The 26,461-nt window shown below is 41.3% G+C and overlaps 2 protein-coding genes across 2 annotated transcripts; both read right to left on the reverse strand.

Moving 5' to 3' along the window:
• Positions 1–5,670: 5,670 nt before the first annotated feature.
• LOC308395824 (perforin-1-like) lies at positions 5,671–17,471 on the reverse strand. Its single transcript, XM_080880813.1, has 10 exons — positions 17,370–17,471; positions 12,103–12,374; positions 11,938–12,017; positions 10,817–10,862; positions 10,194–10,333; positions 9,951–10,089; positions 9,789–9,869; positions 6,602–7,098; positions 6,387–6,480; positions 5,671–5,891 (listed from the first exon to the last, which is right to left on the reverse strand). The coding sequence occupies exons 2-10, from the start codon at positions 12,370–12,372 to the stop codon at positions 5,682–5,684; spliced, it is 1,557 nt and encodes a 518-aa protein (XP_080736939.1). The 5' UTR covers positions 12,373–12,374; positions 17,370–17,471; the 3' UTR covers positions 5,671–5,681.
• A 3,886-nt stretch (positions 17,472–21,357) lies between these two features.
• LOC308396216 (actin, cytoplasmic 1) lies at positions 21,358–22,481 on the reverse strand (the record flags this gene model as incomplete). Its single annotated transcript, XM_080881364.1, has 4 exons — positions 22,237–22,481; positions 21,952–22,143; positions 21,674–21,855; positions 21,358–21,501 (listed from the first exon to the last, which is right to left on the reverse strand). The coding sequence occupies exons 1-4, from the start codon at positions 22,478–22,480 to the stop codon at positions 21,358–21,360; spliced, it is 762 nt and encodes a 253-aa protein (XP_080737490.1). The 5' UTR covers position 22,481.
• Between the last annotated feature and the right edge of the window lie 3,980 nt (positions 22,482–26,461).

Here is a 26,461-nt window from a genome sequence, read left to right on the forward strand (position 1 = left end):
AAAAAAATCACGGAAAGGATTTCCATGTTAATAAATGCCTTTCTAGGATTAAATATTTTTGTTGGACTAAAATAATTTGAATGGGTTGGATCAACTCAATTAAATACAGTTGGACTTAACTGCAAAAAATAGGGTTATTCATCATTAAATAATTAACTTGGTGCATAATGCTAAAACAAAGCAATGTAATCATGCTGGAATTCTATAAACTCTACAAAAGAAACCAAATTCCAAGAAATCCAAACACAGAAATGTTTGCACAAATATGTGATTATGCAAAGAGGTCCCTACCAACCAACCTCAGATCTCCACGCATGCAAACATGAATACACATGACTTTGCACACAACCAGAAATGAACTCCACCAAAGGAACCAAAATTACGAAATCCAAACACAAAAATGTTTGCACACACATGTGATTATGCACAGAGGTCCACTCTACTGACCAACCTCAGATCTCCACACATGCACACATGAACGAAAATACATTTGAACACAAACAGAGACAAAACTCAACCAAAGGAACCAAATTCCAAGAAATCGAAACAGACAAATGTTTGCACAAATATGTGATTATGCACAGAGGTCCAACCCGACCAACCAACGTCAGATCTCCACGCATGCAGACGTGAATGTTCTAACATTTGCACACAACCAGAAATGAAGTCCACCAAAGGAACCAAATCCTAAGAAATCCAAACACAGAAATGTTTGCACACACATGCGATTATGTGCAGAGGTCCACCCTACCAACCAACCTCAGATCTCCACGCATGCACACATAAATGAAAATACATTTGCACACAACCAGAAATGAACTCCACTAAAAAAACAAATTCGAAGAAATCCAAAGCCCCAAATCTGTTTCAAGATGTCGCCACGGGAGAGGCTGCCAGTTACAGGAGCTCTGACCAACTTCCATTCTTTTAAATTATTTAATAATAAAAAGTAGACAACAACATACAGAGCAAGAAAAGAGCGTATGGAAAAGGATGTAACTATTGCAGTGTTTACATTGTATTAGATGGAGGAGTTGTACAGGGAGATGGCCACAGGCAGGAATGATTTCCTGTGTCGTTCAGTGGTGCTTTTTGGTAATCTCAGTCTCTCACTGAACGTGTTCCTGTGACTGACCAGCATGTCATGGAGTGGGTGGAAGGTATTGTCCAACATTGTCTTTATCTTGGACAGCATTCGCCTCTCCGGCACCACCTTGAGAGAGTCCAGCTCCATACTCACAACACTACTGGCCTTGCGGATCAGTTTATTGAGTCTGTTGGCATCAGCAACCCTCAACCTGCTGCCCCAGCATGCAACAGCATAGAGGATAGCACTGACCACAACAGACTCACAGAAAATCCTGAGCATTGTCTGACAGATGTTGAAGGACCTCAGCCGCCTCAGAAAATACAGATGACTCTGGCCCTTCCTGTAAAGTGCAGTAGTGTTTTTTAACCAGTTCAGTTTATTGTCTATGTATACTCCAAGGTATTTATAGTCCTCCACAAAGTCCACGTTGACCCCGTGGATTGAAACAGGGGTCAAGGGTTTCCTGGGTCCTAAACTCCACAATCAATTCCTTGGTTTTTTCCACGTTGAGCTGTGGATGATTGTGCTCGCACCACGTGACAAAGGAGTCGACCACAGCCCAGTACTCTGACTCGTCACCCCTGCTGATGCATCCAACCACCACAGAGTCATCAGAAAACTTCTAAAGATGGCAGGTCTCTGTGCAGTGGCTAAAGTCTGTGGCGTAGAGGGTGAAGGGCTACATATCTCAGACCATGAAGATTTATACCAGGGTGACATGAGCTACCTATGTGAACTATGCGGGGAACCATCAACTGGAACTAGGTGGAAAAACTCAGGGAGAGGGTCATGACTCAGCAGGGAAGATCAGTGGTACTGGAATACAGAGAGAAGAGTGTCAGTCATGGCGGCGGTTGGTCTGGTAAGAGGAGTAATTAAACTGAGAGTGTCTTGCAGGTTTTGCAGGTGGAGGCTGGCGTGAGGGAAAGGCAGTCAAAGTGGTCTGGGTGAGTGTACAGAAGTCTAATTTAACAAATTTGCACTCAGCTTTGCAGTCTCAGATTTTGTAGCTGTCCTACGTATTTGTTTAATATGCACTTTGAAGCTCATAGATGACTTCAATGACTTCAAGATTACAGGAGCTATAATTAGCTCTATGCACTGACCTCTTTCTCTCTTTTATATATACATGCTTGATTATTTGGCTCACTGCTGCTGCAAGACCGGGGGTGGTCTGCTTGTCTCCACCCCAGAGCAAAGGGAAACATCTACTGGGTCCGGGGGCAGATTGCCCCTCTGATACCTGGACCAGGGGGTATAGAGTATGTTTGGGGAGTGTGAGTGTGTGTACAGTGTTCATTTCTGTTTGTCTCCATGTTGGGCGAGTGCTGAATATTTTTATATGTGTGCATGATGGTGGGAATGCATGTTTGTGTCTCTGTGTGCCTGTTTGTCTATGTTATGTGTCAAGTCGCGTCTTAGACTCCACCGCTCTGGAAACATCTTAGGCCCCCCCATGATGTGGGGGCCAATCTTCCCTTACCACACGCCCTGCCAGTGGCTGATGCCCTCACCTGTTAGTAAAAAACGAGTAGATCTTGCTTGCTTTATTGTCTTTGTTTTTGCCTGTCCCGTTCGGCACTGTAGCAATCACAATTATTGTCTGAGGGCCAAGAAAAATGCCCAAAAGATTTATTTTCCCAAATGCCCAAATGGATCATTACATCTTTGCCATACTGGTCCACTTGATTGATCTTTATAATGTGTGTGTGTGTGTGTGTGTGTGCTCTATGTGTGTGTGTGTGTGTGTGTGTGTGTGTGTGTGTGTGTGTGTGTGTGTATTTATTTATAACTTTTAAGTTATTACAATCAGACATGACCGGGGATAGGAACGGGAAAGACATAGACAAGAGAAGTTCAAGAAAAGGAGAGGGAAAGAAAAACAGGGGGAGAGGGACAGTGAGAAAAGACACAAAAAATCTGCTACATCACTTGCCATGCAACACTCTGCAGCATGGCGCTGCAGCAACATGCCAGCTACGCCAGAGTGGACCGCCCCTGGGCCCAGAGCCCCGAGGTCCTAAGCTGGGTGCTTCTGCCGGCTGCTTGGTAGGGCCTGGCGCCCGTGGCTCTGTCAGGCCCTGCCACGCAGCCTCAGGGAGTCAGCCAGTACACATCCGAGCACCCAGCCTCAGACACTGAGTGGAAGATCTACTTGATTTTTTACTGTGAGCCGAATGGTGAATTTTACTGTTAGAAGCAGCTTTGATGGATTTGTGTTTAACTTGGTAAATAAAACAAACAAAAAACATGGAAACCCCGGGGCCCGCTGGGGAACTGGGAGAGTACTATTGCCATTAGCACCAATGTACATCTACCTCTGCATGTCATGACTACTCTATTACTTTGCAAGCTTCTATCGATAGTGTCAGCTTTGACTGGAGGCTTTAGCTGAACTAAAAGCTACTTTGCTGCTATTTTGAATTTTTTTTTTTTTTTTTTTTTGCCTGTCCCGTTTGGCTCTTTTGCCATCAGAATTGTTGTCTAAAGGCAAAGAAAGATGCCCAACGGATTTACTTTACCAAACTGACCATCCCAGCCTTGCCGTAATGGTCCATTTGATTCACCTTTTATTGTTTATTTTATTTTCACTTACTGAATACGGGACAGACTTGACTGGGGGAAAGAAGGGGAGAAAGAAAGAGGGAAAGAGAAACAGCTGAGAAGAGGGACGGGGGAGAAGGGCAAAAAACAGAAACCAACAGAACGGGCAGAGAAAAAAAAATGCATATATCAATCACCTGGATCACCTGCTGAGAAAGAAAAAAGAAAGCAAGCAGAAGAGAACAAGAGTAATAGAATAAACAGCATCACAATGATATATGGGAATATGACAGTAAATACTAAATGTTAAACATTATTGTGCAGCACATAAGATCAACAGAACACAGTGTGCTTTGAGGTAGGAGCCAAAAAGGGTGTAGTTTGTGGGTGTGATCACCCGTGTGTACACCTGTGAGCATGGACGCGCTTGTTTTTTGTTTTTTAAAAGGTTCCTTCATGTAATAATCTGCTAGAGGGTGTGGGGGGGCCACAGCCCCGTCCTCCAGGGCGTGAAGCAGGTGTGGAGGAGATCAAAACTCCAGACATCCAGAGGCTCTCAGAACACAAGAGACCAAGGAAGACCAACAGAGGGGCAGCCGCACCACTGTCCCGCAAAGACCTGAGGAGAGTCCCAGATGAGGGCTCACTCAGCAGCCGCGGAGCAGAAGCCAGGGGGAGTTGCAGTGACGCGCCCGTGAGCTCCGCCGGCAGCCAGCTGCGCCTGAGTGACCGAGCCCCAGGCCGAGAGGCTGGGGGCACCCCACCTCCGAAGTGGCCCGAGCGAGCCCCAGGCTCCAGGCCCCGATAAGCGGCCGCCAAGGAGTGAGCCGGTGTGTACCTGGACGCCCATCCCCGGACACAAAGAACCACCAACGCACCGATGTCTGAGGGGGTCCGCCACTGGCAGGGGAAGTGGTGGTAGGGGGAGATAGGCCTCCAAACCTTGGAGGGCCTGAGATGTCCCCAGATACTTCCTTCTCATCAATGTGCCTCACCAGCAGTGTTGTAGAGCTACATATGCTTCTTCAAATTGTAACTTGGAGACAATTATTGTCAGTCACTATAATATATATATATTTTTATAGTAAAAAAATAATGCAGCTGGGATGCAGATACACACACATACACTCACACAACATGGATTCCCTTATAATTAGGTTTATCTGAAAATTAGTTACAGTAAAACAGCAACAGTACACGTATCTTTTATTTATTTATTTTTAGTTTGTGGCAATGATTTTTTTAAACATTTTAAGAGTAATAAAAATCAAAAACATTATCAAATCCTTTTCTTGATTTGCAAATGAATTAAGCTATTTTAAGCTGTATAAAAAAGGTAGTGGGTTCATAGTGTAATATTTTACAGTTTGAGAATGGGAGGAGACACAAATTCCTCAGGGGTGCATCAGCTCTTTGTGAGTAAGGGAGCAGCCACAAGAAGCTACTAGGTGTAAAAACGTATTCTGAGTACTTCTTGTAAGAAATTACCATCAAAACCTGTCGTTACTCACCACGTTATAATTTTGAGGGTATATAACTTCATTCATACACATTTTAAAATCACCAGATGCTGAATTTAAAAATAATTTCCCCAGAAATTCCTACTTTTTAAAATCTGTATATCCAGACAAATGCACTTGTGTTTGACCTGCCCACACTGTGACATGAAGTATAATAGTCTTTTGTTTAACAAATATTATGTGATATTTTCTTGTTGTGTTATCACGTTTCTTTCTTTCTTTTTTTAATTTAACATTACCGTGCTTTTTTCATTTGTTTGAGAAGGTAAAAAAAAGGGTTACATGTATTTGACAAACTGAAATCAAGTATAATCTGAAAGAAATGAAACTACATATGTATATAAAATATAAAAAATAACTGAATGACAAATGAAAAGAAGATCAAATTTAAAAAAATGGATATGTACGATATATATACGAGGAAAATGAAAGAAAAAACCCATCAGTCATGTGACTCTTATGTGATCAACAGATTTATCACAATTGATTATAGGAGAAAGACATGCAGCCCCAAAATGCATTTCTCATTATGGAGATGGTGTATATTGGTGACACCAGGCTCCTGTGAGATGTGAGTCGCAGGTCAGAGTGGTCTTGAACTCATAGCTGCCACTGTCAGCTGAACAGGAAAATATACGTGTCCCCTGAGTTGGACGCCGGGAACATGATCCCAGAAGATCATCATAGAACAGATCCTCATCCCATAATTCAACATACACATCACTGTGTGTGTCCACCTTCATGAGAAAAAAAGCATTAAAAATAGGATTTAATATACTGTTGTCCTACAAATAATATGCTTGAGATTTTGTACCATATACAATAGTGACAATGGTAATTCACATCTAATTCATAGAATGTAAATTCTGGTAGCACTGTTGTGTTTTTGATATATATGTCATATTGTTACATATTTTAAATAAGGAGGAAAATGTGCAGTAGCAAGATTTGCATTCAGTACTTTATGACACATGGTTGACATTGTTAAAGCATTCATATTAACCGAAATCATTACCTTAAATTGTTTAAATATACCTGATGAAAGAATTAGTTCTGCTTAAACTTAACCAAATGGAAATAAATAACCTCAGTTAAAGAACAGCTAAAGTTAACTGTATATAAAAGATGTAAGTAGCCCAAGTTCTAAAAATTGAAATCAGTACATCAAACCTGCAGTATTAAAATTCCTTTAATATGATCCTTGATCTTATATGTAGTCAGGGTTCACTGACCTGTCCAAGATCAAAATAAGCATTCCATCGGGGATAACTTGATTCGATCATGCGAGTCTGATGATTGATGGAACCAAACCTCAGTTTAACATAGCTGTGAGTAGGAGAAAGACACAAAGATGAATAATATTGCAGATTTCTAAATCTCTAAATCCTAGAGATTCGGAAATCTTTAGAAAACTCTAAATCCTAATCCCTAACCATGCTGGTCTCACCTGTCAGTTGGGCCAAGATGATCTCCTTTCAGATTCCAGGCCTGGATGATTTCCACAGTTAGCTTCCCCCTCCAGGCTTGTCGAGGACAACAGTTGAAATCTAGGTTAGAATTGCCCCGCCAGCAATTTCGTTGGCTGTGTGATTGACTCACATCATTGTCTGTTATGTACTGCTCTATGGCAGCCTTCATCCCTGACTTCTTTGTGCCTTTCGGTATCAGCTGATACATTGGGCGAATGAAGTAGGAAGCAACATCTGCATGATCCTTCAGACTGTTCAGCCAGTTTTTAAAACCCAGGGAGTCATCATAGGCAAGTGAAAACTCTCCCAACCACCCATCACCTCCCACCACATCCGTATAGTGTTGGTGGAGACCAGAGCTATACCTAGTGGCAACATCCCGGTTTTCCAGGAGGTTTTTGCAAGAACCTTGGACAGCAGATGGATTCAGCTTTCCCAAGCCAATGGAGACACCCATCGACAGGCAGGAGTGTAACTAGAAGGCAGGAGAAGACATAAGATGCAGGACTTCCATTAAATAGGAACACATGCCAAAGAGAAGCGCTTGTGATGTTAGGCCTACATGTCATGGAACTTGTGAACTAAGTGTGTCACTCAAGGGTTATTGAAAATGTCCTAAAAATATCCTGGTGTAGAGCCAATTTAAAATGTAACAAGAAAGCTTTGTTTAAACAAAGAAAGGTATTCATGTCTCATTGTTCTGGTTCTCTCTGTATTATTGAAGGTTCTTTACCTTACAATAAACACAGTTCCTTGAGACAACTTTTGCTGTGCGATATAAATCAAACTGAACTGAGCTTCTGTCACTGGACCTTTGTGCAGTATTGGCCAGTTGTGGCTTTCCTCCCAGAGGGTACACAGTGTGGTCAATTTCCCTGTGCCTGGTATGGTAACTTATTTTTCTTTGTCTTTGTCTTTGTCTTTTTGTATTTTCTGTTTGTTAATGCACTTTATTGATATTTGTTAAAATGCAGATGTTACAAATTACTTATACATGCATTCAGTGTTGAAAATTTTGGCAATGCTAACCATCACATGATTTCTTGTAAATTATGTGTACAGATCCAGATCCATACTGTTCATATTATTCCTAAAAAAGTAAAGTGGAAACAATTTGTAGTTGATCGTTAATTCGTTAAGTCTTTAAAATGTCCGCAGGTGTTTCTCTCTCTCTCTCTCTCTCTCTCTCTCTCTTTTTACCAAGTCCTGATGCCTGTTTCGGCTAGGAGGAGGCAAGAGTGAAATCACCATTCACCTGATTTACGCTATTCATGCCCACTGGCAGTTGAGAAATTTGAAAAACAGATAAAGAAAAATGGAGAAAAGGAGAGATAACAATGAAGAAAATGTCAAATATAAGTAAGTAAGTAAATGTAAGTAATCAGCAATTTTCAAACAGCAGTCGGTTGGATGTGTCTTTGTCACAGGTGGAACTAGTCAGGCAAGTTCTTGTCACAGACAGTGGGGAGCTGACGGTGTGTAGAGAGAACACTGGATCCAAATGCAGACTAAAACGGAGCGTGAAACGTGACTTGGACAAAAAGTGAGCCGTTTCTTGTGGCTGATAAGAACAGTACACAAACAAAACAAAGGCGAGTGGGGCGAAAACTAAACTAGAACCTAAACTGGAGAAATTAAACTTTGATTACTATGACAAAAACATGAATCAGAACAGGTGCATGTAGGAAAATATGAATATAAACATGAATCATGAACTACCTGAAACTTGACATGACATGAAAGAAAGAACACAGAACAACAGGACAAAGACTGAAGGAAACACACAGACTAAATACACACAGGAGGTGATCAGGGGAAGTGGAAACACATGGGGAAACAGCTGACACAAATGAACATAACAACGTCACAGGGGAAGAGTAAAACTAAGCACATTGAACAAAGAAACACGAAACTTTCAAAATAAAACAGGAAACATAGCGAGACGTAGACATGACAACCCAGAGTTTACAATATGAAACACGTGGACAAGAAATACAAAACAACTAGCACAGAAGGCCTGGGTAAAACAGACTAAACTAAAATTCACAGCCAATTAATAATAATCCCAACCTCCACATTATCTTCAAAATATAACAAAAGAGATGAAAACCAACTGAAACTGCTGGGTCACAGAACCAGCTGCTGACAGTTCTCATACAGAAGTGGCTAAAATACACTACATTTCCAAAAGTATTCACTAATCCATCCAAATCATTGAATTCAGGTGTTCCAATAACTTCCGTGATCACAGGTGTATAAAATCAAGCACCTAGGCATGCTACAAACATTTGTGAAATACATGAAAGTTTGGTGGAGGGAGGATTGTGGTGTGGGGTTGTTTTTCAGGAGTTGGGCTCGGCCCCTTAGTCCCAGTGAAAGGAACGCTTGATGCTTCAATACACTAAGGTATTTTGGACATGCTCCCAACTTTGTGGGAACAGTTTGGGAATGACCCCTTCCTGTTTCAACATAACTGAGTACCAGTGCAGACAGCAAGATCCATAAAGAAATGGATGAGTGAGTTTGGTGTGGAGGAACTTGACAGGCTCACACAGAGTCCTGACCTCAACCTGACAGAACCTTTGCAATGAATTAAAGCAGAGTTCTCATCTAATACCAGTGTCTGACCTCACAAATGTGCTTCTTGAAGAATGATCAAAAATTCCCATGAACACACTCCTAAAACTTATGGAAAGCCTTACCTGGAGAGTTCAAGCTATTATAGCTGATGTCATAATGAACCCTATGGATTAAGTATGGGGTGTTACTCGGGTTGATATGCATGTAAAGGCAGACAAGCAAACACTTTTGGCAAAATAAGTGTTAAAAGGTGCCGTGTTTATGGTTGTTGTTGATGTTGAAAATGGCAGCGACAGAAGCTAGAGGTTTTTCAGCACAGCAGAGAGAGCTCCTGATGGACTGTGAGACAGATAAGGTACAATGGTTTCTTTCACTTTGGTCAGTAGAACAACTGAGAGAATATCTTTTGGAAGGGAATAAGCTCCTTGCATTCATATACAAATGCAATAAGAATGATGTCACTATTCAGTTGTTGCCAAAAAACCAAACAAAAACACAACTATTTAGCATCCCTTATGTTCTTATTCATATGGAGTAGAAATATGCAGTCTGGTGACTGTGTGCAGGCAAATGTTTTTCATGTACCTCATTTGAGGAGAATCCGTTTAGTCTGGACAAACAGGTTCGTACAGCTGTGACTCGTCTAAGACGGCCACCAAGACGAACCTGTAATGTAGCACAAAGTTTTAATAAAAAAGTGTTTTTACTCCTGAAATAATCTAATTAACAGTGTTTCTGTGTTTTAACCTTGCGAATGTAATGTGTGCCGTAGGTATCTATGACCTCGTTGTACTGATCTCTGGTGGAGGAGTTATAGCGACTTGGCAAACTGGCCACATCCCTGCTGAACTCAGAGCTAAGAGTCGGTCTGCTTGATACCCGGTAACTAGATAGAATGAAACTGATTAGTAAATTATTAAAAACTGAAATTATATATTGTTAATCTAAACTTGTGGTATATGTGGTAATGCCAGGATTTTCACAGCTAACCGATAGTGAGTACAGGTGACCGTGTGTGTGCTGAAGGAGTAGTGGTCCTCTTTGGTCTTTTTTGTAGCAAATGCATATGCCATGGAGTGTGTTCCTCCAATCCCCACGCTGGTAGATATGGGATTTATATTTAGTCCAGCCTGATAAATAGAAATGTAATTTCATTACCATTTTTGTTTTTAATAATAGTCAATGTAATGTAAAAGTAATAGATAAAAGTATTAGATATAATAAATACTGTCTTATTATTCATTCACTCAATTACTTTGAATATAATACTTTTTTTCTGGGGATCAAAAATATTAAATTGGAAATATTAAATGAAATAATGAGACAAGGAATTCATATTTGTATCACATTTACACAGCTCAGTGAGCCAAAATTTAATCAAATCAGCCCTTTTGATGAGAACTTGCACACTAAGGTTTTTATGTTATTACAGTCTGTTTGATTCAGTGCACATTTCACTTGTAAAAGAAAAAAAAAAGAAACGAATCAGCATGCAATGTTGCTTACAAATTTTGCATTTCTATTAGTTTTAATAACAAGTAATTACAGTAACAGTATTTTGTAGTTTCAAACAGTAATTTTGAAACAAACAGTAAGTGCAAGATGCTTCCTACCTTCCAGTCGTGGATGTCCTGATCAGTGTTAGAGTTAAGTAGTGAACTGTGGACACAATTTGAAGGAGAAGAATTACTTTTTATTTACTTGTTTCATTTCTTTAAATTTTTTTTACAGTCAAGCATGGAGGGGAACCATTATGTTTTGGTGATGTTTTGTTGCTAAATGGTGACTTCACCAAATTTAGGGGCCAATGGATTTTATTTACCATAAAATCTCGGTCGAGAACCCTTTTCTGTCAGCCACAACACTTAAGGCTCGTCATGGATGGGTCTTCCAACATGCAAAAGAAGCATTAAGGTGATGGCCAAGCCAATCTCCAGACCTCAGTCCTGTAGAAAATGTGGAGGGAGCTGAATCTTGGAGTTGGCAAATGACAGCCAAGAAATCTAAAGGATTTAGAGAGTTTCTGTAGTGTGCCCCAGCAAATAAATATAAATTCAGTGTATGTAGTGAGACGCTGTTTCTATTCTATCAGACTGTTGTTGCCAGTATCCCCTATTTTACTGCCCTCCCCTTTTTACACTGTGATGGGAATGCAGTATGGTGAGTAAGAATAGTATGTGGCTGCACATATTACTGAAGAAGGCTGGCTTATTAATGGGCAGGACTGTGGATTCACTGGGAATTATTGTGGAAAGGTGTATGGAGAAAAAATACTAGTCACCCTCTCCATAATATTTTGAAGGGTCAGAAATGTAAACAGCAGGCTTCTTCTCCTAAGCAGTGTAGGACAGAACACATTAGAAGTTCTTTTGTTCCTACTGCTATGAGATTTCAAAATGCTGATAATCAACACAAGAAATTTGTGACCTGGTCATCACTTTACCTTCCAGTATTGTAAAAATTCACCCATCTTTGTTGTTTTATTCTACAGTTGAGGAAATATCATTTGATCCTTTTTTGAATATTAAAGTTTACTCACAAAGAAGTTAATAGTCGTTCATTTTGTTGGTGTTTCCTTTTAATGGAGAGAGACAAAGTGCCAACCAGACATCTAAGAAAAATATGTGTCTGTCATGGCTAACTGGTATTGTGACAGACTAGGTGAAGTAATGAGATGACAATGATCTCTGGGATGAAGTCCTTTCAGCAACAAATATACTACACTATACTGTACCTAACAGTGGTGTGTGCACTGCTGGAGATATCGGTTTTGCATTGGCTGATTGCACGCCAGTCGACAACAGAGGCCGGCAGCTGAAGATAAAAAAACAGAACACCATGATTAAGATGTGCACATAACCTATCTACTATAGTTTACTGGTAATCACAGTTTATTTACTTTTTGTAGAGTTTTGTTTTGATTGCGGTTGGTGCAGAGAGTACAGGTGCCATCTGGTTTGCGGTAAGTAGCTATATCAATCAGGTAGGCTCCTTTTCGGTGCAGGGTGATGACATCAAATCCCTCCCCAATCAGGTTGTGGCCTGGTACAAATGGAGCAGACTCACACTTGCTGTTGTTTACTGTCATACAGGAAAGAACCGGGGAGTTCCATGACAGAAAGAGAAGGAGGCTCAGGTAAAGAGGAGGTGGGGTTGGACTGGAGCGCATGGCTGAAGTCAAAGACAAAACAGACAAAATGACAAAAGTTTTGCAAACAGGTTTTGTCTGGGTATCACAACAGGGGTTATCAATTCTCTTTATTTTAACTGTCACTGTTCTGACTGAGGTATGCAAGACTCAGTCTCAAAAGGAACAAAATGAAGCCATGAAAAATCCATTAAAAATTATTGGTAGCACTTTCTGTTACAGCTTGGAAATAATGTGGTATTGGTGAGGTCCTTTGTCAGTGACCAAGCACTCTGTGCTTACTGTGCTAGACCTCAGTCCAGTGTTGAACACTGTTGAGCTTAATATTTTATTACAGAGACTGAACACTTAATTACAAAAAATATTCAATAATATCAAAGTAGTTCTTCTACATCAACAGAGGTTATAGCTAATAGCTAAGAAATATTACACGGAACTTTATGTAGCTGACCAGAAACTGGTGTTACGACCCGTCTAGGGCCAGGCCATAACATGAGCGAGGCACTCGCTTCCCCCCCAAGACCCAAGCAGTCACACGAAACCAATCCGTTAGATATGAGGTGATTTATTTACAATGTGAATAAAGAGAACCAAAACGGGAGTGTCAACACTTCAGGGTGAGCCAAGGCCAAAACAATAAACAAAACAAACCTACACAAATCCCGCACCCCTGACCTTACCAAAACAAAGTCAAAAATAAAGACAGAGTCTGACCTCCTTAACTAACTCAAAACAGGAGAAAACGGGTGATCAAAAGAAATGGCAGCTCACCCCTACCCACTCCACTTCCACAACTTTCAAGCGTATACTGCAGCCAGCGGCTACCACAGGACTACTGCTGGGTGATGAGGAGAAACGCGAGGGCCTCTCCCGCTGTAGCACTCCAGCCTCCTTTTAATGGGCGGGTCCTCCAGCTGGATCCAATCACGCCGGGGCAGTATATCCACGCACCAATCGGAACAGGGCCCTGGCACAGCTAAATTAACATAGAAAAAACACAACACCTGCACAAACAAACACATGGACATACAAGTTCGTAACACTGGAGACAATAATGTGGAAACAAAATCTTGCCTATGAGGCAAAACCCATTACTAATAGTTTAGCAATATATAGGCAACAATATGACAACCAGATTTTACCAAAATGGTCAAATCTGTGCATTAGAACTTTTGTATAATGACTTATGGTAGTAGCCCACAATAATAAGGCAATATTGGTTTATACTTACATTAGGATACTATTAACATATTATTAACATATTATAATGCCGGCCGGCATTCTTTTTTGTTTGAAGCTAGCAATGTAAATATTATGTTTAATGTTGTGGCTAATTGTCTAAATATGTGTGTGTGGTTATTCTGTGCAATAACCAGCAAACAGGACTAAAAATTGCACAAACCTTTATTTGTGTAATGAAACAAAAATGATATATTGCAGTATCATAGGTTTTGGCTCTGGGACATCACATGTGACTAATTTTCAATATTATATCTGTCTCCATTTATTTTAATGAATAAAATTTAAACTTTTTATCCTCAAATTTGATAAATGCTCATTGTTGTTCATTTCTTACTGGGGTAAATTGACATGGTAATTTACGCTATGGACCTAACCTGATCTGGAGCAGGTTAGGCTCCAGGTTAAAGACAGTAGGTCATACCTACTGACCACTCAATTCTTCAGAAATAAACATTCTTAAAGATCTACTGAACCACTGCATGGAGAGTAGGAGTAGGACAAAAAAAGATAATCACAACCAAACCATTTTTTTCCAATGGTATGTATGGTATTATATATTTCAATGGTATACTTATAATGGTAAGTTCCACTCACTTAAATTCAACAACTCACAGACACCTAAGTCAGCAGCCTCATACACAAAGAAGCCATCACACATGCAACGAAGTCTGTTTTGCAGACAGTGCAGCAGTCTCACGCTCTTACAAGTAACTCATAGATCAGTTCTTGAAACAAATACCTTTTGACGGTCTGGAGGGCAGGGCCCAAAAGAAGAGGCCTGGTCTGTTCCACAGTAGTGATGGACATGTTCAGTTTTCTGTGTTAAACTGAGTTTAACATATGAATTGCTTCTTTGTGTGAGTGGCTGCTGCTGTGTTCCTCAATAAATCAGAAGTCAGAATTTCTAGAATACCCTCTCAACTCATATTTCCCTCACTGAAAGTCAGAGCAGCACCAGCATTACTAAAATTGTTAACTTTTAATCTGTACTGACACTGTTGTGCATTTTTGACTCACTAAATAAGACATATGCAGAGGACCATATCCATGAATGCACTTTTAAAGTGCAAAAAAAAAAAGATACCTGAATGGTTCTGCCAAGAATCAAAACAAATGTTGTTTTTCTACAGTTCTACGTCCACAGGTTGTTGATTTTGCAAAACTGAAATTGTTCTGTTCAGTAGGGGTGGGTGGATCAACCCAAATATCGATAGTATCGACTTAATGCTGGTACTGACATTGAATTGTTACTATTGTGATCAGCTCAATGCGTTAGTTTTTTTCTCTTATGTAAGTTCAGTATGTTGCTACTGATCATCAAAAAGGAGACATGTCTGTGCAAACTGCTTCCCTCTCATGCAAGCACACTCTTGTCCGCTCCCTCCTCCCTGCTCAGTTGTGTTTAGTTGTCCTACAGTCATATGACTCAGATGCACTAAGCAAAACCATGCAAGCTGCAGTAAGTGAGAAATTGGAACAATATATAGAGCTACTTTACAGCTGTAAATCGAAACACTGCAAACAACGATGCCTGCTAGAAGGATGTTTTCTACTTTGGCAATCCTATGAACTTATATAAAGATATGAAAGACTATGAACAGCACAACTTTGTCTTAGAAAAGCAGCAAAAGAAATGAAGAGAGGATGAAGGAAATCGTTCAGACAGACCCAGATCCCTCGCACAGAGACAGAGCCCACTGTCACAGAGGGAAATTATAACCAGGTAGTTCATATATTGGCAGTGGCAGTGGGGGGTACAGTTGGTTAAGGGGCAGTGCTGGGGGGAGGCTGGTTAACGCAGCTGTGGTTATTTGGCTAATCTTACTTGCCTCCCCTGTCATTTAAAACATTAGAATGTCAGGACCAAGATGATGTGTGTGTGTGTGTGTGTGTGTGTGTGTGTGTGTGTGTGTGTGTGTGTGTGTGTGTGTGTGTGGAGAGTGAAGTGAAGTGATGGCTGAAATTTGAAGGAATATTAAAATGGATTTGCTACAAACTGAACACCTCTGTGCTGTGTTGGGTGAACCAGCAACATAAAGCCTGCTACAGTAATGTTTCAGCCATGACTGATGCTGGATCTACAGTAAAAAGGATTAAATTGTTATTCGTTATCATAGCTGTTACTTTAGCAGTCCAATGCCTGCTAAAGTAATATGATTACTTATAGACTATATTCAGATAATATATTCAGCCCAACATTATTTTATTGGAAATGAAATAATATACCTTTAACATGAACTATGAAAAATGTTAATGCGAATATACTCACCTTTTTGTGTTGACTGTCAGGTTATTTTATCATGGAACACATTTAAACAACATAAACTGACCCAAAGTGCTTTAAAGCTAGACACATTTGTCTTCCAGGTCTCCAATAAAACCCAAGAACAACAAAGTGTTTCAAAATACATGAAAAAGCTGAAAGGTGTGTCTTGTTGTGTTCACGGATTATTGCGGAAAGTAAAAATCACAGATTCAGTGTTCATTAAAATTTGTTCAGAATTTAGCAAATTGATGAACTCTCTCTACACTCTGCCTTTATAAGTTAAACGTATCGGTAGTACTGGCAATACTTGTATTTACTTGGTATTGGATAGATTGTAGTATCGCAGAACAATATGAGAGTTTCGCTTTTAAATCGGTTGGAAGAGCCACGTTTTCACTGAGTCTTCACTTCGTGCGGCACTCTGCAAGGAGAATGTGTTGTGCAGCTTGTTAAGCCGTACCATACTCAAACCACCAAATGAGGCGCAAACTGCGTGTCGAATTATCACGGGAATGTGCATGTATTCATTTGGTGATTAAGAAAATACATAAAATGCGGATATACTTGATTATAATCTGCTGTTTTTCTTTCTTTCTTTCTTTTATTCTACTGGGATTGCTCAACAGCACTAAGAACACCTGACCAATCAATAAAATATATTTCCATTTGGTCTGCGACAAATTAAAGCGTTTTGCGTTATTAGACTTTGGCACAGTCCATTTAAACATTTAAGTAGAGTAGGCTTAAATGTTTAAATGCCAGTTTAAAGTTTCAGAGCTCTAATGTGCAGACATCGCCTTAGGGGAAAAAGCAGCACTGAGCACGCACTCAGTGACAATAATAAGAATTAACTGCATTAAAATGTTTATTTTTGTGCCCTAAATCACCAGATTAACAGTTTGACCCAGAATTCATCTTTTGTCCTTTTTACAGCGTGATATTTTACTAAACATTTATTATTTATTTATTATTTTCTTAAATTTTAATCACCATTTAATTGTTGGTGGCACTCACAGAAATTGTTTACTGTGGGCGAAAAATACATATGATCTGTGAAACAGCCATTTTAGATTAGTCAGATACTGCCAACAGCACCATTTCATGTGAACGCGCAGGAGACACTCTGGGTTAATTTGGCGAACTGATAACCAGCTTCGTGTAACTGCTCATCCCAATTTCCAATGTCAGGGAAAGTCAATCCAGGTAATGGAAAACTATCCTGTATGTTGAACTGGCATTATAGTATCGGGTTCAGTGAAACCTTAGAGCATGAAACAAAATTATGTACCGTCTCTGCTCCAGGGACAAAAGAGATTTCAAACAGTTGCAACAAACTACCACAACTACACAGCCCGTCTTTAGATCTGTGCGCAGGTGTGCAGAGATATACGCTGAGAGCATGCACAAGAACCTTGCAAGTCTATTGTGTTGTGGAAGAACGTGGCCCCAAAACAGACTAAAAAAACCCCAGTAAAATAGTGAAACAGAGTAAAATAAGCAAAAAACGAACCTTTATTTAGGAGAGCAGATAATCCAAAGAACAGCCGGTAACAAAAGTCTGTCTAAACCGCAAAAAACAAACAAACAAAAAATTCACAAGGTACAACAAGTGCGGACAAACGCCGCAGAGAACTGAGCAGAGACAGAGGCTACAGCCAAAATACACACATGGCAATCAGGAAAAGACCAGGCAACGCCAGGGGACACAGATGAAACCAATAAGGTAAGACAAGACAGTGGAAGGAAAACGAAATATAGCGCACATGAGACAAGATGCTGTCAAAATAAAACGGGGAGTTACAAAACGTAGACTTCACGACACAGAACAGCAGGCCCTATTCCAGCATGCATACATTTGCACCTAAGAGAGTCAGATGAGCTGTTCAGCTTGTGTTAAGCACGTTCGTTATCAAACGACCTCCAGCACCAACATCGCAAAGGAAAATAAAGAACATAGATTTAATTTTAATGCAGCAGATCAGGAACTAGGAACAGCTGTCAGTGCTGACCATGATATTTAACTAAAAAAACAGGAGGGGAGAAATGACTCATTTTAATCTGCTTGGTCCACTGGAAACTGGAATTTTATTTTTGTATTTGGCTTTTAAATGTAATTATTCAGCTTTAACACACACACACACAAACTCTCTCTCTCTCTCTCTCTCTCTCTCTCTCTCTCACACACACACACACACACACACACACACACACACACACACACACACACACACACACACACACACACACACACACACACTGTATCATCTATTTTGAATCCGGTGTCTTATTTTGAACACGATCTGTATTCTGTATTTATAAAACGAAACATACTTACAAAATACTAATGAACTACCTAAACACTTCTATTCGTTCTGTCTCCGTGACAGAGTAACCCATGTGACTAATTTCTTCCTTCTTAAAAATGTTTTCTTTCTTTCTTTCTTTCTTTCTTTCTTTCTTTCTTTCTTTCTTTCTTTCTTTCTTTCTTTCTTTCTTTCTTTCTTTCTTTCTACAGCACGATCAGTGACATATGTGAGACGTGTTCATATTTCTCGGTCCACGTGGTTAAAATGCAGGCTCTGCTCTGTAATGAAAAAAATTCTGGCAAACTGAAATGCCAGTGGAATGCTCCACAGTTTAATGTTTTGTCTCCATATAACCTTTTAATATAAAATCTCAGCTGTATAAGTTATCTTTTGCAGGAAATGTTCTGACTGTATTCTGTAAATATAGCTGCACAGGTGTGGCTCTGTTAGGTGTAGTTCTAATAGGTATTAGGCCAAAGCAGTACCTCTGACAATAATTGTATCCCAGTCCCCTAAAGCGCGCTCACGAGGAACCGCAACTTTGTTGTGTTCTGCAAAGGACCGCGCCACTCCAAAGCAGATAGTTTCTTTTCATTCGTCGGTGTGCTGCTCATTACTGATCTATGTTCGTGGCATAAACCTAGAATGTTGGAAAACCCCGCTATTGTATCGTTTTGAAAGTAAAGTGAATACATTTTAATATCAATTTCAAGCAAAATCAGTAAAATATCTTTTATTTATGTAGTTCAAGTTACTAATGCAAATGATTGTCTGCTAGATAAATAATTCCGATCTTCCTTTAATAAAATGGAAATTGGTAAACAAAATTATAACACTATAGAGAAAAATACGTTTTAGTTATATAACTGTTTTGTTACGTAACTGTTTTGCTCACCTTCGTTATCTTCTGGAGGTTTGTGGTTGGACCTATAGTGTACCAAAATCCATCTCCTCTTTGTAACCACTCTCTGTCTTACTTCAGTGTTACACATTTTATCAGGCTGTGACAGCCAAAAAATATGTCCCCCTCTTCTATGATCCTCAGTCCTTCTATAGCCAAGTGTTTTATTTTGCAAAGATTTCAAGGGACTTCTTGGTAACTTTATAAGCTTTAACAACACCATATGTTTAACTGATTGAGCTGAAGTCTTTAACATGCTCTTCTAGTAAAAAGTGACAACAAGTGAGGTTTATCAGAGCATCTGTTTAAAAGAGAAAAACCACACACACATACAGTACACTGCCTACTGCACTTGTTACATCACTCAGACAACTGCATAGTTCATTTCAACAATAATTATAAGGGTAACATTTCTGTTGTTAAAACATCAAATAGTGGCAAATGAGTTACCTGTCTCCATGATCCAAACAAAGACTTCAATCTGGCCCAAACGGCTTCCTTCAATTCCCATAGTGGCCACCTGAGGGCAGACAATCCCCACAGACAAACAGGTGAAACTGTCCAACTCAACAGTATTTTAAAGCATATTTATATGCTTTCACATACATTTACATGGCACAAAAAAGTTTTTGGCCTGTATGGATAGTTTCTGCCTTTAAAACATCTATACCATGGCTTATTTATCTTTTCTTCTTTACAACTAATCTATCTGAAGACTGGAGACTGTCTGACACAAGAAGCTTGAGCCAATTAGAGCATGCCACGTCTAATTTCTGCTAATAATCCCAATGCTGACGATGCCTTTTGGAACATTTGATACAAACAAAAAACATTACCTGAAAAAAAACAACCCGGTGTGAGGCTGGGACGTGGCCCCAGAGTAGACCCGGGACTGGAGAGGTTACAGATCTGCTTGGGAATGTCTCAGTGATCAGCAGGAGGAGGTGGCTGAGAGGTAGGAGGCATGAATATCTCTTCTTAGGCTGCTGAAGCCCAGCTCCAGATGAGCAGTATAAAAAGAATAGATAAATGGTGTATCTGTATTCTGCATAGCTTAATTAGTATAAATGCTTAAGGGAGACATTAAATTTTTTTAAAGACAGATATAGAATCACCAATCTTCTGGTTAGTAGGTGACCTGCTCTACCACCTGAGCTACAGCCACTCAAAATAGCAATTATACATTTATCTGTAGTGTCACGGCGGGGTGCTCCGATTGTGTTGATTTCACAACTCAGATGCAGATGCGGAGAGTAGAGTTGTGTTTGAACGAAAAGCGAGCTTTATTTAGCTGGTCACCTATATTTCTACATGCTGAGCACCTCTGATGCTTGCACTTGATTACCAAAATGGCAATCGTGAATATTTTGTCCAACACTGAGCTCACGATTATTTACCACAGTTATTCACTGATTTTATTGACAAAGATGTTTTTATTACAGAAATGTAAACAGACACCGAAAAAAGACAAAATGATCGTCATTTACAAATATTTGCATTAATTATTTGCATTAAAATAAAAGAAACCCTCATTAATCACCTAAATACAGTGCATCTCTAAGAAAAAGAAAAGTCTGCTGATAAAAAAATACTAATACAGAAAACAAAATTAAGTCATTAGAGCACGGCTTTTACCTTAACATTGTGCTATTAATTCATCTTTATAAATCAATATTTTCAGAAAAATAAGATAAAGTCTTTCCCTCCATTCATTGTAGCAGATGGCTATGAATAAAACTAGCAAAGTACTCAGAGGAAATGCCTCTCTACTTTCAATCAGTGTTCAGTGTTGTGTTTTACACCCCAAAATTTGTCAAATACATCTTCACGAAGCTTAACCCAATCTCTGCATTTCACTATATTATAAAATTGCTCAATCTGTAAGATGTAGATTTTCCAGATTTCACTGGGAAGAACACTTATAGTTAATAAGAGCATTAGTGTGAAAGCATATGTGTAATAATAAAGTAATAGTGAAGCAAAAAACAGAAGTTGTGCAAATTAGGCAGAACAAAAAAGTAATAGAATTTTGCTTGATTTATGAATTTATTAATGTACTGAGTGTTATCATACAAACTTTTCCAATATCAATGGGCTTAATTTTGGAAATAAATTCAGGCGGAAGAATTTCTCCCCATCAGGGTGCATGGTACCATACCCAGAGTGATGAATTAAAAATGGAAGAGGTGTAGGCTCGGCATACATCATTCTGGTGATGTAGACATGCATGCAGAGCCAGTCACTATGGGGTTTGTAGCAGTGTGTGCTTTGGTAGGTTGAGGGCAGTCTATCTAGAAGCACTTTCTGTGGACGATGCTGGCGCCAGACTCATCGTACTCCTGCTTGCTGATCCACATGTCCTGGAAGGTGGACAGAGAAGCCAGGATGGAGCCTCCAATCCATACAGAGTACTTCCTCTCTGGGGGAGCAATAATCTGCAAGGGCAGAGATGAAGAGGGTTCAGCAATGAAGACTTTTAGGAAGTGCACTTACATTCTGCCAGACATACAAATTCAGCACAGTGTTAAATACCTTGTTCGTGTGAAAGTGAAGCACCTTTAAAAAAAGAGTGAGTATGAAAGAGTACATAAGAAGCAATAACTTTACCTTGATTTTTAGGTTTTTGGGTGCCAGTGAAGTGATCTCCTTCTGCATGCGGTCAGCAATGCCAGGGTACATGGTGGTACCTCCAGACAGCACAGTGTTGGCGTACAGGTCCTTACGGATGTCAACGTCACACTTCATGATGCTGTTAAAGGTAGTTTCATGGATACCACAAGACTCCATACCTGTGGAGAGTTGGAAAATTAGGGGTTAAGGTTAGCCTTGCTAAGGACTACTTTTTACAAATCACAGAAATCTGTCTTAAAACTGACGCTGCTTACCAAGGAATGAGGGCTGGAAGAGAGCCTCTGGGCAACGGAACCTCTCATTCCCAATAGTGATGACCTGTCCATCAGGCAGCTCATACTTCTTATCCAATGACGAAGAGCAGGCAGCTCTTTCAATCTCTCTCTCAAAGTCCAGGGCAACATAGCACAGATTCTCCTTAATGTCACGCACAATCTCACGCTCAGCTGTGAGACAAGAAAACCCCCAACTTTTTATTGTGAGTTTTAAATTTTTTCCTAGTTTTACACATCTTCTCTTGACTGTGTCCATGTGCTCACCTGTGGTGGTAAAGTTGTGGCCCCTCTCAGTGAGGATTTTACCAAGGTAGTCTGTGAGGTCCCTGCCAGCCAGGTCCAATCTGAGGATGGCATGGGGCAGAGCGTAGCCTTCATAGATGGGCACAGTGTGGGTCACACCGTCACCGGAGTCCATGACAATACCAGTGGTACGACCAGAGGCATACAGGGACAGCACTGCCTGGATGGCCACATACATGGCAGGAGTGTTGAAGGTCTCAAACATGGCCTGCAGGAGAGCAGGAGAAAAGAGATGATCAGTGAAACTAAAAGCCAAAGTACTCTGAAATAAACTCATATTGGTCATTCTGTCTCCAACCAAACAATTATTGTCCTCAACTATCTCCAATTTGCATATATTGTATGGTGGAAAATGTTAACGTTTATATGTAAGGGTAAGAAAGGCATTACTGACAAAAAAAAGACCCCCCTTCCCCAAAATCTTTTATTTACAATGTTTGGTTAAAATGTTCCGATTGTTCAAATATGTTATTTTCTTTATTTGTTGTAAAATAATGTGTGCCCCAGTCTCTAATGAGACATAGTGCTGGAAGGGTAGTTATTCCTCCGTTACACCACAAGAGGCAGTATCTCCTGAAATGAGCACCTCTAGCAGGCGTAAATATGCCAGGCCACTCACCATAATGCAGTGTGCCCAACAAGAGCTGTGTGAGACTATGTGCAAACGTGTAACCATGAACCATGTCTATATATGTACAGAAGATAAAGGCGGACTCACGAAGCTACACTGGTTTCAATTCCTTTTAATCCAAGTGTGCAACATATAATAATTCATAATAATTGTTCTGAAATTTTAGCTTCACATATCTAATAAGTTTAATATATATATATATATATATATGTATATATATATATATATATATATATATATATATATATATATATATATATATATATATATATATATATATATATATGTGTATATATAAAAACACCCAGCACGCCCCTGCGGGCGGTTTATCCTTCAAGCTCGGGTCCTCTACCAGAGGCCTGGGAGCTTGAGGGTCCTGCGCAGTATCTTAGCTGTTCCCAGGACTGCGCTCTTCTGGACAGAGATCTCTGATGTTGTTCCGGGGATCTGCTGGAGCCACTCGCCTAGCTTGGGAGTCACCGCACCTAGTGCTCCGATTACCACGGGGACCACCGTTACCTTCACCCTCCACATCCTCTCGAGCTCTTCTCTGAGCCCTTGGTATTTCTCCAGCTTCTCGTGTTCCTTCTTCCTGATATTGCTGTCATTCGGAACCGCTACATCGATCACTACGGCCGTCTTCTTCTGTTTGTCTACCACCACTATGTCCGGTTGGTTAGCCACCACCATTTTGTCCGTCTGTATCTGGAAGTCCCACAGGATCTTAGCTCGGTCATTCTCCACCACCCTTGGGGGCATCTCCCATTTTGACCTCGGGACTTCCAGGTTATACTCGGCACAGATGTTCCTGTACACTATGCCGGCCACTTGGTTATGGCGTTCCATGTATGCCTTGCCTGCTAGCATCTTGCACCCTGCTGTTATGTGCTGGATTGTCTCTGGGGCATCTTTACACAGCCTGCACCTGGGGTCTTGCCTGGTGTGATAGACCCCAGCCTCTATGGATCTTGTGCTCAGAGCTTGTTCTTGTGCTGCCATGATTAGTGCCTCTGTGCTGTCTTTCAGTCCAGCTTTGTCCAGCCACTGGTAGGATTTCTGGATATCAGCCACCTCCTCTATCTGCCGGTGGTACATACCGTGCAGGGGCCTGTCCTTCCATGATGGTTCCTCGTCTCCCTCCTCTTTCTTGGGTTTCTGCTGCCTGAGGTATTCACTGAGCACTCGGTCAGTTGGGGCCATCTTCCCAATGTATTCTTGGATGTTCGTTGTCTCATCTTGGACTGTGGTGCTGACACTCACCAGTCCCCGGCCCCCTTCTTTCCGCTTAGCGTACAGCCTCAGGGTGCTGGATTTGGGGTGAAACCCTCCATGCATGGTAAGGAGCTTTTTTGTCTTTATGTCAGTGGCTTCTATCTCCTCCTTTGGCCAGCCTATTACCCCAGCAGGGTACCTGATCACGGGCAGGGCGTACGTGTTGATGGCCCGGATCTTGTTCTTACCATTCAGCTGACTCCTCAGGACTTGCCTGACCCTCTGCAGGTACTTGGTGGTTGCAGCTTTTCTAGCGGCCTCTTCATGGTTCCCATTCGCCTGCGGGATCCCCAAGTACTTGTAACTGTCCTCTATGTCTGCAATGTTGCCTTCTGGTAGTTCAATCCCCTCAGTTCTGACTACCTTCCCTCTTTTTGTTACCATCCGACTACACTTCTCCAGTCCGAACGACATTCCAATGTCATTGCTGTATAGCCTGGTAGTGTGGATCAGTGAATCGATGTCTCGTTCACTCTTGGCATACAGCTTGATGTCATCCATGTACAGGAGGTGGCTGACAACTGCTCCGTTCCGTAGTCGGTATCCGTAGCCAGTCTTGTTAATGATCTCACTGAGGGCGTTCAGGCCTATGCAGAACAGCAGTGGGGACAGAGCATCTCCTTGGTAGATCCCGCACTTGATGGTGACTTGTGCTATGGGCTAGGAGTTGGCCTCTAGTGTTGTACGCCACATCCCCATTGAGTTCCTGATGAAGGCTCTTAGGGTCCCATTGATCTTGTACAATTCTAGGCATTCCAGTATCCAGCTGTGGGGCATTGAGTCATAGGCCTTCTTGTAATCAATCCAGGCAGTGCACAGGTTGGTCAGTCTGGTCTTGCAGTCTCGGCTGATTGTTCTGTCTACCAGTAGCTGGTGTTTTGCGCCTCTGGTATTCTTGCCAATTCCTTTCTGTGTCCCGCTCATGTATTGACCCATGTGCCTGTTCATCTTAGCCGATATGATGCCTGACAGGAGCTTCCATGTAGTACTGAGGCAGGTTATTGGTCGGTAGTTGGAGGGGACCGGTCCCTTCTTGGGGTCCTTGGGGATCAGGACCGTCCGGCCTTCGGTTATCCATTCCGGGTGTCTCTCGTTAACTAGCAGCTGGTTCATTTGTGCTGCCAGACGCTCGTGGAGTGCAGTCAGCTTCTTTAGCCAGTAGGCGTGAACCATGTCGGGCCCTGGTGCTGTCCAACTCTTCATACTGGAGACCCTTTCTTGGATATCTGCTACTGTGATGGTTACTGGACCCTGTTCAGGGAGGTCGCTGTGGTCAGCCCTCAGATCCTCTAGCCACTGAGCATTGCCGTTATGGGTTGCATCCTTCTCCCATATGCTCTTCCAGTATTGCTCCGTCTCCAGCCTTGGTGGTGCTGTTCTCTTATTGTTCCCTTGCCACTGAGAGTACACCTTTGCTGGTTCTGTGGAGAACAGCTGGTTTATTCTCCTGCCTTCTATCTCTCTGGTGTACCTCCTCAGGCGGCTGGCCAAGGCTGTGAGTCTTTGCTTGGCAGTTTCCAAGGCCTCAGGTATGGACAGCTTGCTGTATTTCTTAGGCACCTAATTTGTTGCACCTTTCTGCAACTCCGTTAGTTGGCTAACCTCCCTCCGTGCTACTTTGATCTTGCCCTCTAGCCTCCTTCTCCATGGAGGGTACTGCCCCTTGTCGCTGTTCAACTTGTAGCCAAGCATCTCACTGATCACTGTTGCCGTATTGTAGATCAGCTTGTTAGTGTCGGTAATCGTGGTTGTAGGTATTGCCCGTAGTGCTGCATTAACATCATCTAGCAGACCTTCTGAGGGTACTTCACGTAATCTTGGTAACCGGCTACGGGGGATCCAGGTTTCAAGCTTGGCCATGATCCTATTTTTTCCTATTTTTCCTCTCGCACTCAACGATCCTTCTCCTATCGCACTTGGGGCTATGTACCCAATCTCGGGTGGGGGTGATGATATCGCCCCCTGACCTGGCGTCCTGACTCCTCCTTGCCGTAGCATTTGTGTTGTACCTCGTTAATCTCTAGCTGTGAGAGCAGTCCCTTCTTTCGAATGTTGGAACACTGAGCTACTAGTTGTTTCGCCGTCATTGTGGATGTTGGGTATCGAAGAATCCATAGGTCCCTCATCCTATTCATGTAGCCCCTTCCGCCGGGGTTACTTGCGTAGTAGCATTCCAACAACGCCCTGTTTTCGTCTCTTGCCCACCGATGCCTTCTTGTTCCAGTAGCCCACTTTTCGTCAGGGTGCCCTGGTTCCTCAACACCTGACGCGGACCTTGTTGAT

Source organism: Rhamphochromis sp. 'chilingali', assembly GCF_963969265.1.
Source record: "Rhamphochromis sp. 'chilingali' genome assembly, chromosome: 4".
NCBI lineage: Eukaryota > Metazoa > Chordata > Actinopteri > Cichliformes > Cichlidae > Rhamphochromis > Rhamphochromis sp. 'chilingali'.

What these genes read in the sequence shown, in the direction of transcription:
- LOC308395824 (XM_080880813.1), bottom strand. Translation starts at nt 12,372, where the DNA reads ATGCGCTCCAGTCCAACCCCACCTCCTCTTTACCTGAGCCTCCTTCTC. An exon ending in GCACACATTACATTCGCAAG is followed by an intron (nt 9,870 to 9,950) that starts GTTAAAACACAG and finishes GCTACATTACAG; the next exon opens with GTTCGTCTTGGTGGCCGTCT. An exon ending in CTTATTTTGATCTTGGACAG is followed by an intron (nt 5,892 to 6,386) that starts GTCAGTGAACCC and finishes TTTCTCATGAAG; the next exon opens with GTGGACACACACAGTGATGT.